General features: G+C 51.5%; 1 protein-coding gene across 1 annotated transcript in view; it reads left to right on the top strand.

Moving 5' to 3' along the window:
* Positions 1–19,330, top strand: part of Actn4 (actinin alpha 4) — a 65,261-nt gene that overhangs the window by 38,776 nt on the left and 7,155 nt on the right. Inside the window, exons 2-11 of the mRNA XM_038338783.2 lie at positions 3,558–3,672; positions 3,824–3,943; positions 5,646–5,732; positions 6,535–6,622; positions 8,006–8,084; positions 8,848–8,929; positions 9,614–9,699; positions 13,965–14,057; positions 15,510–15,740; positions 16,433–16,580. Coding sequence (XP_038194711.1) covers positions 3,558–3,672; positions 3,824–3,943; positions 5,646–5,732; positions 6,535–6,622; positions 8,006–8,084; positions 8,848–8,929; positions 9,614–9,699; positions 13,965–14,057; positions 15,510–15,740; positions 16,433–16,580 — 1,129 coding nt within the window. The remainder of the gene's footprint in view (positions 1–3,557; positions 3,673–3,823; positions 3,944–5,645; positions 5,733–6,534; positions 6,623–8,005; positions 8,085–8,847; positions 8,930–9,613; positions 9,700–13,964; positions 14,058–15,509; positions 15,741–16,432; positions 16,581–19,330) is intronic.

The following is a 19,330-nucleotide window of genomic DNA, read 5'->3' as shown; positions in this document are numbered from 1 at the left end:
CAACCCTACCGCTCCCTTGCTAGTCTTATTGCATGGAGCAGTGGTGACTGCAGTTGTCCCCCATGTGGCTTCGTGAGTGCACACTGTTCTTGCTCTTAGCTCAGGACAGGAGAGCCACACATCAGCAGAAATCCCTGGAACCTCCCTATCCTCTTGCTAAGTGAGCGCCCTCCTGGCACTTGCTCTGTTTTCTGCAGGCAGAAAGACAGATGCCCGTGGCACAGCCTCCACTCATCAGAACAGGCCTTTGGCATGCGTACGACATTGAAAACCTCGCGTGCCAGGCCCAGGGCTAAATGGCTGGTTCGCATCACTCTTTTTAATCCTCATCTTAGCAGAGATTATGGTCTCCATTCAGTTTTCTCATTCACCCAAGGTTATGGCAGTTTACCTCAGTGGCAGAGGAAGACTACCTCGTTTACTGCCCAGAGCAGATGAGTAAAGGCGGAAGGTGTGTTTCAAGGGCAAGTGGTGTGGCAGCCCCTGTGAGCACAGGTGGCCTACACCTGGCTACTAGGATTTATCATCGTCTCCTGCAGTCTCATTTCTCCTCTAAAACTGCAGGAGTGGGCTGCGGACCTGTACAGAGGGAGGGCATCCTACACTTCCTGGGGATTGGTTAGGAGTGAGCCACCAGAGTGCATGATTCATCTGGCACTGAATATCTGCCAGGGCCCGCAACAGATGCTCAGCGTGCCTTTCCCCACAGTTAATCCTTAGAACCACTACAGGAGGTGGGTTCTGATCAATCTGTCTTACAAGACAGGAGACAAGCTGCACTGGGGGAAGTCAGTTGCACAGGACACCCAAGAAGCTGGCATTGAGATTCTCATCTGTGCTCCTCCCACAGCATGCTGGAGGAACCCATGTAGACCTGGGCAGCAGACTCGTGCTCTGGGCTCAGAGCAGTATCAAGAGTACCGGGGAGCTGCCCTATATGCTCAGGCCTTCAGATGTGACTTGGTCACTTTGTGGTCTGTCCATATCTTTCACACACATCAAGTGCGGAGACCCAGCATGCTCAGCCCCGCCTGCTACTGTACTGTGAACCACATTCCTTTAAGCTCTATCCTTATAATCAGCAGGGTTATGGATGGAACCCAAGGCCTTTAATATACTAGGCAGCCACTTTATTCCCCCCAGCTCATCCTCTGACTGCCGTACTTGCCCACTCTGTTTCAGACAAGAAGGCTGAGAGAGTTCACATGTGGGCAGAGTGGGCTGTGTGCCTGCTAGAGCCCAGTAAGGTAAACAAAAAGACCATGGTAGTTTACACCTGTCGTCCTAGTACTTGGGAGGTGGAGGAAGGAAGATCAGGAGTTGAGAGCTATGGCGGAGAAGTGAAGAGCACTGACTGTTCTCTCAGAGCCTGCGTTCCATCTCCAGCTCCCACGTGGAGCTCACAACTGCGTGTGATTCTAGTCCCTGGAATTCAGTGCCCTCTTTCAACCTTCAAAATTAAAAGAATTCAAAGCTGACCTCAGCTTCATAGTGAAAGAGAGGCTAGCCCCCACCCCAACCGCCCCCCCCCCCAAAAAAAGAAAAAATAAAGATAGGGAAGTGGGTAGAAAATGCTGCTTGAGGAGCACCATAGTCTGTGCCTGCAGTCCCGGGGGGCAGAACACAGAACAAGCTCTTGGAGGAGATGTTGACATTGTCGTGCCCGGAGTACATGACAGCCCCAGTGGCATCTTCATTGCCACCTTACAGAAAAGGAAATGGGTGTTGGGGAACTTGGCTCAGAGAATTATAGCCAGGTCTAGACCTGGTTTGTCTGTATTCAGAGCAACCAGGAGAAAGTAAGGGAAATGGGGCTACACGGGGAGGGATTCCACAAACAGCTAGATGAGAACCTGCTCTGGGGTTCCTCCCCTGGAGAAGCATGCCACTGGGGATGGAGACCAAGAGAGGTGCTCTGATGCCCATTGCACAGAGTGCTTGTCTGAGTACCTCAGTTTGTCCTCAAACTATGATCTTCCTGCCTCAGCCTCCTGATTGCTGGAAGTATAAGCATGTACTAACACACCCACATTTTGAGTTGTATTTTGAGTGATGGGTAAGTGGTGGTTCTATTGCCAGGCCACAAAGTAGGCAGAGGCATGGTTAGTTGAGAAATAGCAGTGTGCAACCAGGAGGGGTCTCTGTCTCACAGTCAAGGAACCCTGCATGGCAGTGGAGGTGGGTGGTTGAGTTTTACCCCTGTTTGTTGAGTCCTCGTTGTAGGTTGATGTATTAATTAGACAGCATCTTTGTCTGGGAGGTGCCTTGTGTGGAGTCTCTGAATGAGCAGGCCTGACGGCAGTTGTCAAAACACATAATACTTGGCCAGAGGCTCCATGGAAGCCCTTGGCACCCCATGTGGCCTTTGCTTATACCCCAGGCATGGAATGTGCTCTTGCATGTTCCTGGCAGGTTGCCTGTTTCTGTTCTGGGGGCTCCTAGGAGAAGCAGGGGCTTGGGTTTTCCCAGATTGTGCTATGGGAGGGCGAGGGCCAGTTTCCCTAGAAGACGCCTAGGCTTGTTGGCATTAACTGACGTGAGTCGCTTCTATGGCAGACAACACGCTCCAGCTTGCAGGTGCTGCGTGGCCCTGCACTTGGGTGTTCTACCACTGCTTGCAGTATTGCAGCTCTCAGTATTGCATCCCAGAACATCTGCTTTCACCTTCTGCCCGTCTTCAGAAACTCCTCAGATGTGGCTGCCTTCCACTTACCTTATCATCCCAAAGGCACATCTAGTTTCCAAGATTTGTAAGAATGGGCCGTATAGAGAGGCCAGGTATTTGACCTGCAAGACAGCAAACTGTGGGACAAAATTGGACCTTAACTGGGAGGGGTTGGCTGCCAGGCTACCTTATGTCAGGTCCGAGAAAGGCCAGTGTGTCTTGATTTGTGGATTGCTTTGTTCACCCTCGTATCTGACAGCAATAGGAAGGCCATAGCCGAGGTTCTCCTTCAGCAGGGTGCCAGGTAAAGAAAGCCCCCCCTGAACCAGTGTCTGCCTAGAGTGAGGTCCTATGTTCCTAGGCCTGTTTGTAGCATCCAGAGCCTACAGTCAGGCACACCAGGCAGTGACACTTTCTGGAGTCTGGGCATTGAGGTCCACATTTAAGTTATTCCCCACGTGGTTTTGTGGCTGGCACGTTTGGGGGTGGGGGTCAAGACAAGGTTTCTCAGTAGCTTTGGATTCTGTCATGGAACTCGATCTGTAGACCAGACTAACCTTGAACTCACAAAGATCCACCTGTTTGCCTCTAGAATGCTGGGATTAAAGGCATGTGCCATCACTGCCCAGCTTTCAGTGCCCTCTTTAACTGCCTGCCTGGATCACTTTTAAGACCAGGAAGAGAATTTATGTAGCTGGATGTGGTGCCAAACTTTTATAATCTCAGTATTTGGGAGTTGGAGGCAGAAGGGCTGTGAGTTTGAGGCCAGCCTGAGCTACATGAGACCTGTCTTAAGTCCTGGTGTTTGTAGAAGGTGGCTTCAGGGTCAGTACTGCTGGTGGAAACCCTGATGCTTGTTCACCTTCCATCCCCTCTCTGTTCTCTTCCCTAGACCTTCACAGCCTGGTGCAACTCCCACCTGCGGAAGGCTGGCACTCAGATTGAGAACATTGATGAGGACTTCCGGGACGGGCTCAAACTCATGCTTCTCCTGGAGGTCATTTCAGGTGAGGCTCAAGGAGCACTGGGTAGCCCACGTTGTACCCTGTCCTAGCAGGTACTGCTGCTACCCTCTTGCCACTGGGAGGAGCTTCAGCCTGTGTGAAAGGCCGGAGTGTCTTGGGCAAATATAAAGACCCTCGTCACCTGTCTTCCCAGGGGAGCGATTGCCTAAGCCAGAGCGGGGGAAGATGCGGGTGCACAAGATCAACAATGTGAACAAAGCCTTGGACTTCATCGCCAGCAAGGGAGTCAAGCTAGTGTCCATTGGGGCAGAAGGTGAGCGGGGATGGGTGCCCAGGTACTCTCAGGCAGAACTTCTTTGTGCTAAGTGCAGAAAGCTTCGCACTTTCAACCCCAATGCCTTCTCAACAGTGAGCAGCAGCGGCTACTGCCTTTGATAGCATGAAGGATCCTCAGCCTCTGCATCCGTAAGGAAAAGCTAGTATGCACTAGGGGTGAGGAAGAATCCTTGTGAATTAGACCCTCTGTACATGACCTGGTTTCTGTCTGCCAAGAGCATCTCTGCCTAGTCCATATGGGTAGAAGGAAATACAAGGAGAGAAGGGAGCAAACAACCTGAGCAGGGTGTTGGTACAGGATGTCCGAGGTCAAAAGTCAGCCCCTAGGCTTTGATCCAGCTTCATAGACTGAGTACATGACCTAGATACCCCCTCCTGAATGGACTCCCAAATCTGTGCCACCAACCCCAGGCCAGCCCACTCTAGAACAGCAGCTCCTTAGGGCCCAGGCACCTTTAGATGAAGCAAGACCCATGGAGCCCAGAGGCTGCCAGCAGCCTGGGCCCCCAGCTCTGCTCATTAGTCAAAGCAGAGTTTCTTTCCCTGACACCCATGTCGTTCTAGCTTTTAGAAAAAGAAAGAAAACTAATTGCCGTTAATGATAGGACTGAGAATTTGGCCAGGACTTTAGGCCAGAATGTGTACCTCTGAGTTCCAAGGCCCTGTGCCAGCCTGGGACCTCCGGAGAGGAGTGCCGAGCCTTGCATGGCACAGTAGAGGTGGTTGGTGTTTGTTTAAAAAGCCCAAACCCCAGCATTCAGTAAGGACCAGAGATTTTCTGTCCTCTCATGGATCTTTGCTCCGGGCTCCGCTCCAGCTCTGCGCTCTCACAGCTGCGTTTGTTTTGATCAGAGGCTTGTCTGTAAACACAGGGGTGAAAGGAGGGACCCGCTTGCCTTCCAGTCCCCACTTCATTTGGGGAAAAGCTATGTCTGCAAATGTTTCCGTCCTCTTGAAGCCCTTAGTGATTCTGTCCCAGTCCCTATGACTGTCACATGCCTAGACAAGGGTACAGGGCAGCTTCATGGAAAATGTTTAAGAACGCTGGCCCTGGCCCCTTAAATGGTCTGACAATCGAGGAACATGACTTCTTCCTCAGGATTATGAGGATCAGTTGGAAGCACAGCTGTAGGGCACAGAAGCACCTGGTGGATGTATCATGCGTCTTCTTCCCAGAACTCTGCCCAACCTATCCCTGTGTCAGCTGTGGGGTAGGGCATGTCCCTTGACTGAAGGACCCCAGCCCTCTTAAAGCTTAGCTTAGCTTTTCTGATAGGAGAGCTTTTTGGTCCCATGCAGTAATGGGGCAAGTAGCCCTGCTTGGTATCTGGATCTCCAACTGGGAAGCCTGGGAAGACAGGACAGACACTGCATTCTCCTATCTTCCCTAGAGCTCAAGTGGTAGAATGCTTTCCTAATACTGTCTGCTGTATACAAGTTTTAAATAGGGACCCCAACTGTGCATAGATGCAGGCTGTAGACCCACTAGAAGACAGCACTGTCTAGTTGTGCAGGAGCTCATGTGCATGGTGGCAAGGGGATTAAAAAGGAAGTGGCTGGTCCTTAGGTGATAGTATAGCCAGTGGGTTGAGTAAAGACCTACTTAGTCCTGGGGTGAGGTAAGGAGCCTGATGCTCACCAGCAGCCTTCTCTGCGCCTGCCTTCTGTCCCATGTGCAGAGATTGTGGATGGCAATGCAAAGATGACCTTGGGAATGATCTGGACCATCATCCTCCGCTTCGCCATCCAAGACATCTCCGTGGAAGGTAAACCATGGCAGAGAGCTGCCTCTTCACTCTTAGGATGGGTAAATTAAGAAAGAACTCCCAGTTTTCTCTCCATGCTTCCATGCTTGCTTGGGGGCCCATCTCTCCCACAGCCCAGCCCTTCTTGGTCCCAGGTTACCCCAGTTCTTGAACCAGTCCCCTGTTTTCCTCATGAAGAGACCAGAATGACTGGCACTGTTGTACACAGAACAAACGCAGGTGGAGTTGGGCTTGGCTTCTTCTCTTTCTGCTCAACATACCCATCGAGGGTGTGTGTCTTGGCCTGCTTAGGCCATCCAGGAATGCTGCCACTTCCAGCTAGCCTTTGTGTGCACCACAGAATGAAGCCAGTGAATAGTGGGACTCCCGGGTGCTGGGTCAGTATGGTGATCCCATAAATGTGTTCCTGTCTCCATAGGACCCCCACAAGGAAAAGATGGCTTCCAGGAGCTTACTGGAAACAGCCTGAGGCTAGTCTCCAGGACTCACGCACCATGTGGCCTAGTGACTGATCATAGCCTAGTCAGGGACAGGGAGCAGGTTCAGATCCTGTCCTTGCCACTCTCTGGGGTAACCCCAGTGACAAGGCTTCTTGGAGCTGGGCTCTGTGTACTGGCAGTTGGATGGGCAGAAATCTATCCACATCCAGAATGGGAGTGGCTGCCTTTGCTGCTGTTGTTATGATATCTGCTGTCCTTTCCCTGAGATTTTGTTTGTCCCAGACCTGAGGCTAAAGGCCTGTTCAGCTTGAGCCCTATTCTGGGGTTTAATTTTGATCTTTCTGTCGTTGTATGCTTTGCAGAGACCTCTGCCAAAGAAGGGCTCCTCCTCTGGTGCCAGAGAAAAACAGCCCCATATAAAAACGTCAACGTCCAGAACTTCCATATCAGGTAGGTGCCTGGCAGCAACTTGTCTTTCCTGGGATCCAGGTGTTTCCTTATGTTTCCATCCTGGTCTGTGATATAGCAATCCTTAGTAAGTCCCTGATAGGCCCCTGTGTGCTCACTGGAAAGTCTGTTCAGACAGGAGTTTTTTTTTTTTTTTTAAAGAGCTGCAGGATCTCCTGTACTTCTTCCTCAAGCAAGGTGGCTCTCAGAGCCACAAGCTTTTTGGACTTTGCAGGAGGGACCAGTGCGTAGATTGCTATTGTGTTTAACTTAAGAGAATGTGCCCTCCATCTGCTAAGGTGAGCAAAACTCAGCCCGCCAAGGGGTCTGATGTTCCTGGGGTGAGGGAGTCAGGATAGGTGCAATAAACTGAGGTAGACAGAGTTTGCCATGTGAGACCAGAGCAGCAGGAGGCAGTTGTCTGCTTGGGGTACTCCTGAACTTAGACTTATTCAATGCATGACTTTACCTAAGCCTCTGGGACAGGATCCACAGGACCCTGCTGTGTTCTTGGCCTCTCTGGGGGCCCCCTTGCTTGTTGTGCTCTGTCCTTCAAAGCACATGGTTTCCCTTGGTGGCTCTGCTGCCTGCAGTTGACCTCACTGTTTGGCTCGCTGCAGGGTTCACCTGCCTTCCAACAGAGGACCAGTAGGCTACCCAAATACAAATAGTTGGGCTGCTTGTTTCATTTCAAACAGTGAGGCAATGGGAAGTAAGTAGGAGAGCCATTCTGAGTAGGTGATAGAGAAATCCATCCTGGAAGGAACCAATCCTAACAGGATCTTGGGGAAGGGAATGTACCTAATCTAGCCTGTGACTTTGTAGGGATCATTTTGCTCTAGAGAACTTCAGGCCACCCAACTCCCAGGCACTTTGCCCACCCCTGGCCTGTGCCTCCATGATTGGGTCAGCCAGGGTTCAGGATCCCACCCACCTTCCATAGTGAGCTGTCCCTTGGTGCAGGCCTATCCTGTTTGATGAGCCCTTGTATGCAGGGCTAGGCTGCTTAGGCTGTCTCACTGATGAGCAAACAGCCTAGTATGTGACCCATGTAAGGTTCTGTGAAAGCATTAATCTAATCTTCGTAGCAGCTCTGAGATAGCTGCTGCCACCATCCCCACTTTACAGGCTTGAAAACTGAGGAAGCAGTTCTGTGATTTGTTCAAAGTCACATTGTCGGTGCCAAATCACTACCTTACCATACTTTACCCCAGACTGTCTGGCTTCTGAGGTTGTGCTCAGTCCTGGCATACTGTGTTGCTGCAGTGCCTGCTGTACACTGATCCTTCTGTTTATGGGAAATAGTCATTGCTGTTGGCTCACAGGGGTGAGCAGGACTCCCAGGGTAGCAAGGACCCAGCTCATAACCTTTGCCTTCTCTTATAGCTGGAAGGATGGTCTGGCCTTCAATGCCCTCATCCACCGGCACAGACCTGAGCTGATTGAGTATGACAAACTGAGGAAGGTAAGTGTCTCTGGTTCCTATCCGCAAGGGCTGCCCATTGCTGACAGTCACCTCCTAGACACCCTAGGTGGGCACTGTCTGTCTCCTTCATTGGCATTACGACTGGCTGGACTGATTTAGGTCCTGTCTTGCTTGACCTTTGACCCCCTTTCTTGACCTTTTGGATTCTAAAAGCATTCTTCTGTCTGGGGGAGGAAGAAGGAGCTTCAACCCTTCCAGGTGGCCACCATTTCCAGTGCAATCTTGCTCTTATTTTCTTACACAAAGCTGAAAGCCTAATCTGGAAAAGGCAGGGAACCATGTCCAAAGCAGCCAGGCAGCTGCTGCATCATGTCGGTACCCTGAGCTGCTCTTGTTGGAGAAGGGCCCTGGAGACCGAGAGAATGCAGTCAGGAACATTGGGGAGTACCTGCGCCCAGCCTGCTTGGGTGTGGCGGGAGCAGGGGTTCTGCTGAGACTGAGAAGTAGTGAGGGGAGTGAAGCAGATCAGGCTTGTTGAGCAGCCCTAGCTGTTCCTGCAGCAGTGGGGTCCTGCACAGGCACTGGGGTGTTCTACTCCCAAGCCTGGACCTCACCTGCAGGGCTTAGAACACAGGGTTTGACTGAGGAGGCCTTTCTCCCTGTATAGCACACAGGGATGAGAATTCCTAAGGCACTTTTCCAACCCTGCTCCTCGGGGCTCTTCTGTCTCAGTCCAGCCCCTTGTCCTTTACATTTATCTGGGTTCTGCTCCTGATGGAATTCTCCATCCTTGCTCCCCCAGGATGATCCAGTCACCAACCTGAACAACGCTTTTGAAGTGGCTGAAAAATACCTTGATATCCCCAAGATGCTGGATGCTGAGGGTGAGCACCTCCCTATGTTTCTGGGACCTCATCTGTCTGGGCCTAGCTTTGGCTGGACTCTGCAACTCATCAAGCCTAGGGAACCTCGGGGATCTAACTGAGCCAGAGAGAAAGGTCGTGTGAACCCAAGGTGGTAACATGAGCCAGAGTTGGCCTGATGCATCCAGAATGCCAGAAAAGGGGAAAAGGACGGTGATTAAATAGTCAGTTTTCTGGGATCACGGACTGTCTAGACTCGCAGAGGGGCAAGGTGGCTGAAGAGGCTGACCCTTGGTTTCCTACGAATGACCCGGGCCTCTCCTGACCAACTGAAGACCTGGGGTCTGGAGCCTGCCAAAGTGGAATGTTGTTTTTTCCTTTTCCGGCTCTTTGCTCCATTTCCCAGCCAACACTATCCCCAGCCAAGACCCATGCCTCTGGCCTCTGGTGGCCCTTGGAGTTCACTGTCCCGTTGCCCCTCGAGGCCATTCTCAGAGAAAGGAAGTGGCTTCATTCCAGTTCAGTTCCCACAGTTTTCTGAGACCATGGGGGGGAGGGGGGGTTAGGGCGTAGCTCATCCTAACTGGCGTTGAATCAGCTTAGGGGGTCTTTCCCCTGGCTTAGTTGTAACTTTGGGGGCCTGTGGGTCCTAACAGGTGGCCTCACCCATGCTTGGGCCATTTAACCCTTGTTGTTCACTTACAGACATCGTGAACACAGCCCGGCCCGACGAGAAGGCCATAATGACATATGTATCCAGCTTCTACCATGCCTTTTCAGGAGCGCAGAAGGTACCGGGCAGGGCCAGGCAGCCCTCCTCGCCGCCACTGCCCAATGCCGCTGCTGCCTTTCGCCTCCCATGCTCACTTCATTTCTCTTGCAGACAGCAGTGACCTCTCTTGGACTAGAAGCCAGCTCCCTCAGTCCTGGGCGTTGCCGCCTATCTAGTCCTTGCTCAGTCAATTGAGTGCCTGCTGTATACTAGGCTCTGTTCAGGCAGCAAGGGTACAGGCAGGTTCCTGCCTCAGGGAAGCTTACTTCCTAGTAGTAGCTGAGACAGACAGGTCATGTGATGTGATGAAAAGTCAGTGGAGGCCAGGGGACAGGGTGGTGTGGTAGAGGCGGCTGGGTCCGCCAGTAGCTGGGACTGTCAGCTGGAAAGGGGCTTCACCAGAGGCAGAGACTGCACAGGCAGGGTGAGGTGAGTGTGGAGGCGACAGCTGGGGAGACTGAGGCAAGCAGAGTAGCAAAAGGCAGCTAGTTGTAGGCAACTGCGTCACTCTAGGGCCTGGGAGACCTTTGCCTAGGGTTCTCTATTTTCATTTTATGTGTGTGTTTTGCTGGCATATGTGTCTGTGTACCACGTGTACCTGCTGCCAAGGGAGGCCAGGCGTTGGATCCCCTGTAACTCAAGTTACAGGTGGCCGTGAGCTGGATGGGTGTGGGTGCTGGGAACTGAACCACAGTCTTCTGGAAGAGCAGCTAGTTTTTAACTGCTGAGCTGTCTCTCCAGTTTTGTTTTTTGTTTGTTTTTTTTGGGGGGGGTTTATTGTTTTGTTGTTGTTGCTTTGTTGTTGAGACAGGGCCTCACGTAGCTCAGCCAGCTGTAGAAAGTCCTGATACTCTTTGTCCACCTCCCAAGTGCTTGCAAGTGCTACCACTGGGGTTTTGTTGTCGGTTTTTTGTTTGTTTTGTTTTTTTATTTTTTGATTATTTTTCAGTACAGTTTCTCTGTGTAGCCCTGGCTGTCCTGGATCTAACATTGTAGACCAGGCTGCCTTGAACTCATAGAGATCCACCTGCCTCTGCCTCCTAAGTGCTCGGATTAAAGGCGTGCGCCACCATTGCCTGGCCTGTTTTCTTTTTTCAAGAGAGCATCTTTTGATGTAGCCCCTGGTATCCTGGAATCCTAGGAGGATTTTCTCTGTAGACCAGGCTGACCTTGAACACTCAGCAATCTTCTTATCAAGATTGCCAGTGTGTGACACTGTGCCTGACTCTTTGAGGCAGAATTTTACTCTGTAGCTTCTGGTTGGCCTCAAACTTTAGCTCTTCCTGCCTCTACCTCCCAAGTGCCCAACATCATTAGGAGTTTATGCAAAAATGGTTGGTAGTTCAGGTGACCCAATTCTTTCTACTCAGGTTTTAAAAAACAGCCCTTCTGCACACATTGGCAGTGCATTATCCCCCAGGCCTGAGCTCCACTGGCTTCCAGTCCAGAGCAAGCACTATTCTTCCTGCATGAGCCTTGGGCCGGCTGGCCACCTTCCTCCTGCGTCTTTCACTCTCTCCTGTCTCTCTCTTTCTCTCTCTCTCTCTGCGCAGATATTGTGGGCACTCTGAGGCCAGATGAGAAGGCCATCATGACTTACGTGTCCTGCTTCTACCACGCTTTCTCGGGGGCCCAGAAGGTGAGCCAGGGTGGGAGGACCCTTCTGTCACTCAAGTCAGCAGTGTCGGTCCACAGGTACCTGAGCAGAGCCCTGGCTGACCAGCCTCAGGCTGTGTCTGTCCCAAAGCCTCAGACATTCCTGCATTTGAGCATAGCCACCTTTGGGAGCTGATGACGCAGTTCTAACCACAGACAGAGAAACAGAAGTCCAATATCACTATGGATGATAAAGCTGGGGCATGATCCCTTGCTTGTTGGTACCTCTACTTCAGGGCTACCTGCCTGGTGAATCTCCTTTCAGAAAACTCTTTCCTTCCAAGTTGCTCAGGAGACTCCTCAGAGTAAGCTGGTTCTGGGGCCTGAGTGGGCAGGACAGGTCAACTTGTCTATTCTGCCCTGCGTCTCCCTGAGGTCTACTGACCTCACACCACCCCTGGCTCCTGTCAGGGACTCAGGTTTCTATGTAGAAGGTTGGGCACTTCTATGCCCTTTTGATCTAGAAAAGTGGCTTGGATGGTAGCATCATTTTAGTGGCCCGGGAGCTAAGGAGGGGTGGTACGTGCTTGTTTGGGGAACATTTGCTTCGCTGGGCCCTCTCCAAGGAAAGGAAACTGAGGCTCAGGCACTGTACCTGTTGTCTTCTCTAGACTGCCTTTTTAAAAAAAACATTTTTAATGATTAATTTTTATTTCATATGCAATGATTTTTTGCTGCCTGCATGTATGTCTGTATAAGGATGTCAGATCCCTGGAACTGGAGTCACAGACAGTTGTGAGCTGCCATGTGGGTGCTGGGAATTGAACCGCAGATCTTCTGGAAGAGCAGCTGGTACTCTTAACCACAGAGCCATCTATCCAGCTCCCTGTAGATTGCCTTCTTAGACTGTTATATGCAGTGGGTGCCTCACTGTGGACAGTATGGCCCGACCCTGCTTTGCCACCTTGTGGCACATGATTTTGCACAGGATACTTTACCTCACTTTCTCATTTATAAGGTAAGAATCCTATCACCCCTCAAAGGATTTTCCTGGGCATAAAATAATGAGCTTCGGGCCTAAACAGCAAGGCTTCCCAGTTCTTTCCAGACCCCTCCCCAAATGGTCAGCTTTCAGAGCCCCTTTCCCATCTGCCCAGCATGGGTTAGGTTTTGTATCTGTTTTGCTGGCGGACACTGGGAGGGAGGATGTGCCCCATCTCCCCTGCATGCTGGTGAGGAAGACTGAGTAGGAATAAGTAGTACAGCTCCAATTAACAGCACGACTACCACTGGACACACCCACGGCCCCCTAGCCTCATGTCGTGATTGCTTTTCCTTCTGTCTGAAATGCCCCCACACCTGGAGCTGACCTTGGGCCTGGTAGAGGGAGTAGTTGATTAGTTACTGGCAGAAAAGTCCAGGGCAGAGCAGTTGCAAGTTTGGAGACATCTGAGCTCAGAAAGCTGTGTTTGGCATACCCTCTAAGGTAGATGTCAGCCTAGTCGTGCAGGGAGGAAAGTGGGGAATTCTGCTAGATTAATTTTCTCATCAAAGAATGTACCCTCAGGACACCTAGCAGTGCCTTTTACTGTTACTGTCATTTCCCCAGAGGTCAATTCATTCTCCTCAAAAAGTGTTTTATGGGTGAATTTAGGCTTAGCACAAGAGTGCTATCTTCCCTGTGTGTGGTCACCAAAACATTCGTTCTTCCTTTACACACTTAAATTTATCAGTCCTGAGCACCTAAAATGTCCCGAGCCCAGCAATGAAGCAGAACAGCTGGGTGACAGCACCCCAGCAGCAGAAGAGGCTAGAGCTTGGAGTACCAGCAGTAAGGGGTATGCTTGGTTTTGGTCAGAAGAAGCTGACCCCAGCAGCACCTCCAGCATAGGCCCTTGTGAGTCTCACCCCGGAACAAGTCATGGTGTTAGTCCCTGGTGCTTCCTGCAGCATGGCCTGTGGCGTGCTAAATTAACACCGCCTGTGACTGCTCTGTCGGCCCCTACCTATTTCTGTGCCACATGTGTGTGGGAAAGTGCACTGGGCCTGGAGCTAGCTCCCGAGCCTCTGTTTTCCTCCTCATCACTCTGTAGACCCTCCTCACTATTTCTGTTCCTGTTCTGTTGCCGTTCCAACTCTTCTTGGACCTTTTCTGTGCTGCCTGAAAGGTACCTGCCTCCCTTCTCCTGTGTGGCACTTTCTCCTCACCTAGGTCTCTAGAGTTTGAGACCAGGGCCCAGCTCTGTGTCTCTGCCCTCCCTGTGCTTCCTTCTGTCCCTCAAATCATGATGTACTCGTATGAGTTTCTATAGTCAGCTGCACTTGAGTAGGAGCCAGAGGGGTAGAGCATGCACTGTCCACAGGGACTCCATGGTACCAGCACCCCCACCTCCAGTGATGCTCCCATTCAAGAGGAGACCCTTTCCAGTTCTTAAGTTCAGAACAGCCCTACCCATTCCTGGGCACTAGAGGCTTGGTTCTAAGCAAGGGCTTGCCACCCTTCTGCAACAAGACCCCTGAGGACATGGCCGCTCAAGGCCATCATCTTACTGGACACGCACTTTCTCTCCTTTCCTCCTTTAAGGAGTTCTCTGTGGGTCTTGGACACACTGCTTTCAAGGGACCTGCTTGTTAGGAGGGAGGGTCCTCAGCCCCAGGCAACCCTGACTGTGTGCTTCCCCATCCCAGGCTGAGACTGCTGCCAACCGGATCTGCAAGGTGCTGGCTGTGAACCAAGAGAATGAACATCTGATGGAAGATTACGAGCGTCTGGCCAGTGATGTGAGTCTGCGCTCCAGGTCCCACCAGAGTGAATACAGGCAGGGAGGGCTCGGAGTAATTATTGCTCTTCCAGAGGACTTGGGTTCAGTTCCTGGTCTTTGGGGGCCAGTGGCACATAGACATACATGCAAGCAAAGTACCCATACACATCAAATAAAAAAATGAAGGTTTAGAATTTGGCTGGGGGCTGGGGTGTACAGGAAGGCAGGAGGAGTAAATGTAGTTTTATGTAGTCCAGTCTGGCCTTGAACTTCTGATCCTCCTGCCCCCAACCTCTCATATACTGGAATAACAAACATTTTGCTGTGAAGCAGATGTAACAGTGAGACCTAGAAAATACGGAGTGCAGGTCTTTTGGTTTGGCAGTCACCATGTTTGAGTCCAGAGCTTGGGTTCCCATCGAGATGTTCAGTTTCTGTTTCCAAAGAGCATGTCTATTCATAGGAACATGATTCCTAGACCTGAGGACTTCAGGGTTACTGGTGTGAGGTGCCGGATGTCAAACATGGGTCCTCATGTATGCTAGGCAAGCACTTGTGCTCCAAGCACATCCTCGTCTCAGGCTTTAAGGTTGCAAGGACTGGGAAAACTTGAAGGATGTTCAGCAGTCAACAACCCAAAGTGGCTAGCTACGTCCAGTTGAGGATTTGATACTGGCGGGGCTAGGGCTAGGATGTGGTTGGTTGTCGGGCTCTTGTTTAACACGCACAAGGCCCTGGCTTCAGTCGGGGCTGATAGAACAAAAGGCAAAAAGAAAAAAAAAAGAAAAAACAAAAACGGGCCACTGTCATTCCCAAGACAAGGTGGAAGTCACGTTCTTGGGTGCCATTCACCAGCCCAGTGCCTCTGTTCTTGGCTTTGTCTTTGCCACTGAGAAGCCAGTCTGTGCTTATCTGTGCTGGTAATAACTGACTTCTCTGTTCTGGATTATTTTTGATGGCCCAGTTTGTTGGCTTGTTGGTATTCTTCCTCACCCTGTCTAAGATCAGAGTAGGTCATAAGAATATGTTTGGTTTGTTTGTTTGTTTGTTGTTCTTTCGGTTTTCTATTTTTTGGTGACAGGCCTTGTGTATGCACTGGCCACCTAACTGAGGCAAACACACTGTAGGCCCTTACTATTGTGTCAGCTACCGTCCCTAAACCCAAGCAGACCAAGAGTCTCAATACAGCTGTGGTCAGTGAGGCCAGCAGTCACAAGTCCTATGTCAGTGAATGGAAGGGGGTCTTCTGGGAAGGGACAGTAGATTGGAACTACCCACTTCAATCTGGGCAAGAAAGACTGGGAGCAGAGGCATGAACTGGAAGTAGGGTCAGCCCAGTGCTCCAGTAGCATCTGTGCTGAAGGGTCCCGGCAGAGGTAGTAAGTTAGCCCTGAGGACCCTGTAGGCCGAGGGAGGCCACACCAGCACTGAGCACTCTGCAATGGCCACCGTGTCTCCTACGGGCCCACAGCTTCTGGAGTGGATCCGGCGCACCATCCCCTGGCTGGAGGACCGTGTCCCCCAGAAGACCATCCAGGAGATGCAGCAGAAGCTGGAGGACTTCCGAGACTATCGGCGTGTTCACAAGCCCCCCAAGGTGCAGGAGAAGTGCCAGCTAGAGATCAACTTCAACACACTGCAGACGAAACTCCGTCTCAGCAACCGGCCCGCCTTCATGCCCTCTGAGGGCAGGATGGTCTCGGTAAGTTTACCCCTCCCCCTCAGGGCCCAGGGCATCACAATGCTTGGCTGGCATCATCTTAAATCAGCCTTTAGGCAGGGATGGTGAGGGGTGCTTCACGTTTTCCACTGTTTCTCCTTAGTTACACGCAGAATTCTCAGCACTACTACCCCTAGCCACACCATAGTTTGTGAGGACATTTGAATCTGGACACCACAGCTAACAAGTGTCTTGAGATCCTTCATAAAAGGAGAGACAGCAAGACACCTTTTGTAGTCTCCTTGGCAGAATCCATGCATTGATTTGTGAGCATCATTCAGGTAGACCAGAAGAATCAATTTTTATGTTTCTAGAGAGATGGTCAGTAGTTAGGCATTTGCGGAGTGTATGAGTTCAGTTCCAACATCCATGAGGCAGCTCACAGCCACCTATAATTCCTGCCCCTGGAGATTCAAAGCCATCTCCTGGCTTCTGTGAGTCTCTCTCTCTCTCTCTCTCTCTCTCTCTCTCTCTCTCTCTCTCTCTCCCTCTCTCCCTCTCTCCCTCCCTCCCCTTCTTCCCCCCCCTCTCCCCCTCTTTCTCTCTCTCTTTCTCTCTCACACACACAGCATTAGTACATGCTGACCCATGTAGACAGAACTGAGGATAAGGTTTAGGTAGGCCTCCCCACCAACACCTTGTGAGAGCCCTGCTCTCTGTCTCCTGCCCCCCAGGACATCAATAATGGCTGGCAGCACCTGGAGCAGGCTGAAAAAGGCTATGAAGAATGGCTGCTGAATGAGATCCGCAGGCTGGAGCGACTTGACCACCTGGCAGAAAAGTTCCGGCAAAAGGCCTCCATCCATGAGGCCTGGACTGATGGTACATGCCCCATGTTCCCTCGCTCTTTTCTCCACTCTCAGGTGTGCATGCACACATAGTCCCTGCCATGTGGGGTCTGCTAAGGTCCTCTCCGGACTGCAGAAATGCTACTTTGGGTTTATGGTTAAGCAGGTTTTGGTTATGGTTTTTGGGTTAAGCAGCAAGGCACTCCGTTATGCCTCTTTGCTCTGACCTAAGATAGCTTATAGGTGAGCCCATTCCTGGATTATCCAGAACACAGCCAAGACTCTTCCCTGCGCCTGTGCACATGTCCTGTCTCTTCCGAGAACTGTTCCCAGCCCACCACCTTGGCCCAAATGTATAAGTCTTATCTCTCCAGCCGCCTTCTGGCTCTACAGGCAGATCTGAAGCTGGCATTCCCTGACTGTCACCACCCTGTCCCAAAGCCTGCTTCCCAGCAGGCCTGCAGCTGCCTGGCTTCTGGCTCAGGATGTAGAATTCCATCACGTCCTTGGCCTCTGGTCGAGACCCACTCCATCACTGAGATTCCAGATGCCCAGGAGACCTAAAGGCCTCAGAAAATGAATGTTGAGAAGAAAGGGCACACCGCGCCACACTCACAGGCAGCTGTCACTCAATGGTGGCCCTGGGTTCAATCTTGATGCTAAAACATGAAAATCGCTCCAGAAGAAACCTCCCTTTCCTCGCCCCCACTGCCCACCACTGCTGCTCTTCTGATTTGCCCTTTTTGGCTGCTCTGTGTGGTTTTCCATCTGTCCCATCAAGGCTTTACAGGGAGCCTCCTCACCTGGGTGGGCATATAGCCCCAATTGTAGCCAGATTCCGAGACCCCTCCCTAGAGACACTGGGCAACTTCATAGCCCACATAAACTGCATTCCTCCTGCTCCTGCTCTCACATGAACTCAGCCCTGCTGTTATCCAGAGCAGCCCAGCTTTCCCTTCTCTGCCAAGGAGAGAGTGTAAGATACAGAAGACGCCGTGAGCTAGGTCCATGCCTCCTGCCTCACACGTGGTGCCCCTTCAAGGAGGTGTGATGGCACCTTCCCTGGCTATGTATGATGCCACATTGGAGGGAACAGGGGCCCTCATTAATTTATTCAACTCATTCAACACACATACATGTCCAGCCAGATGTGGCAACTCATGCTTGTAATCTCTGTACTTGGGAAACTGAGGCAGAAGGTCAAGGTCACACTGGGCTATATAGAGGGCTCCAGAGTATTCTAGACTACAGTGTTATAAGATCCTGTCTTGAGAATCCAAACAAAATACCCCACATACGCTTGTGGATATGAGTCACTTAGCTGTGCTTGGCCCTGTGCACTGTCGTTTCCCAAGTGGGTAAGTCCTGCCCTGAGAAGATCAGGCGCATATATGCTTACACTTCTCTTGTGAGGCCCCTAAGTATGTAAGGAATGCCATAACACCTGTGCCCCACACATAGCCCCACACATCTGCTGTCATTTTCTGAAATGTCTTGCCAGCTCATTTTCTAGATTATCCCATGGTTCTCACCAAATGAGCTGGTATACCCAGCTCGGGATTGCCAGAGGCGTGGGCAGCTAGTTTCATGAGGCTGTGGACATGGTAACTCCTGAGACTCCTCTGGGAATAGTTGGGAGTAGGCTTGCACTGGAGGAATTTAGGAATGAGCCCTAGCTGCAGATAGGCCCAATCTCTGTTGACATCTTCACACACCCACCCATCCCTCCCACCATCCCTGAGTCCCCAGGCAAATGTGCCCACTCTTCTGAGCTCAGCCTGTATTCTGAATCATTGTAAAATCCTGAGGACAGCTGATCTATAGCCCTCTCCACTTCTGGGTCCTAGTTACAGCAGCCTGCCCTGGGGGAAGGGGCTCAATAGTGGCAGGGCTCACATGGATGCTTTGCAGGAGGACGTGACCGCCTGGGAATAAAACCAAACACAAATGAGTCTCACGTACATCTCATGGTTGCCCTGCAAGACACACTTGCCAGTTCACTGATGAAACAGCTGAGGCCTGAGTTTTTCTCAGCTGCTATTTCTGGTTCCCACCCTTGCGAGAAAGCAGTTTGGAGAAGGGAATTGCAAGCTTGCCTTGTGGTTAAGCCGTCCAGCCTGGGGCAGGGGTGGCAGGCCTGTGGAGTCAGTTTTCCAGGCCCACCTCTTGCCTGTTGGTGCCAGCCCTGGCCTGGGGCGCCTGGCAGTTGCTAGGCAGATGAGCCTGGGTGTGGCTGAGACAGGGGTGGCACTGACTCTGCTTTCTATTCTTAACCATCACCTAACTAAAATTCAGGATGGCTCAAGGCCACATAGGTGCTGGCACTGGCACTGTTTTACAAATGAAAGATTGACCAAGACTGTCAGCTGCTTGTCAGGTATCTGGGAGCAGATCTGGGGGTGGGCTCAGAGGCTCTTGGAAGCAGGGCTCCTTGAGGAAGAAGTGCAGTCCTGACTGCTGTCCTGGCTAGCTTTTCCCCCAGTCCTCGATACTCCCTTAACTTACTAGCACGGCTGCTTGGGCTTTTGCTCTGGGCATGTAATTAGCCTGGCTCCAGGACTAATAACAGTGTTTCTCCCTTCAAAGAGTCTGAACAGCCCCACCCACTGTGCCGGGAAAGTGGGTGTGGCAACAAGATTGGGATAGGACCACCACCCAGGAGAGCAGCCTCCAAAGAGCTGGCACAGGCACAGCTCCTAGGCCCAGATTCTTCCTACCCCTTTCCTGATCCCGCTGGGCCTGGCTGCAAGCCCAAGGGCTTCTCCCAGTCTCCGTCCTCCACAA

This window comes from Arvicola amphibius, chromosome 8, assembly GCF_903992535.2.
Source record: "Arvicola amphibius chromosome 8, mArvAmp1.2, whole genome shotgun sequence".
In the NCBI taxonomy this organism is placed as follows: Eukaryota; Metazoa; Chordata; class Mammalia; order Rodentia; family Cricetidae; genus Arvicola; species Arvicola amphibius.
Note: the sequence above shows the minus strand (reverse complement) of the source record. Positions and strands in the feature narration are given on the sequence as shown.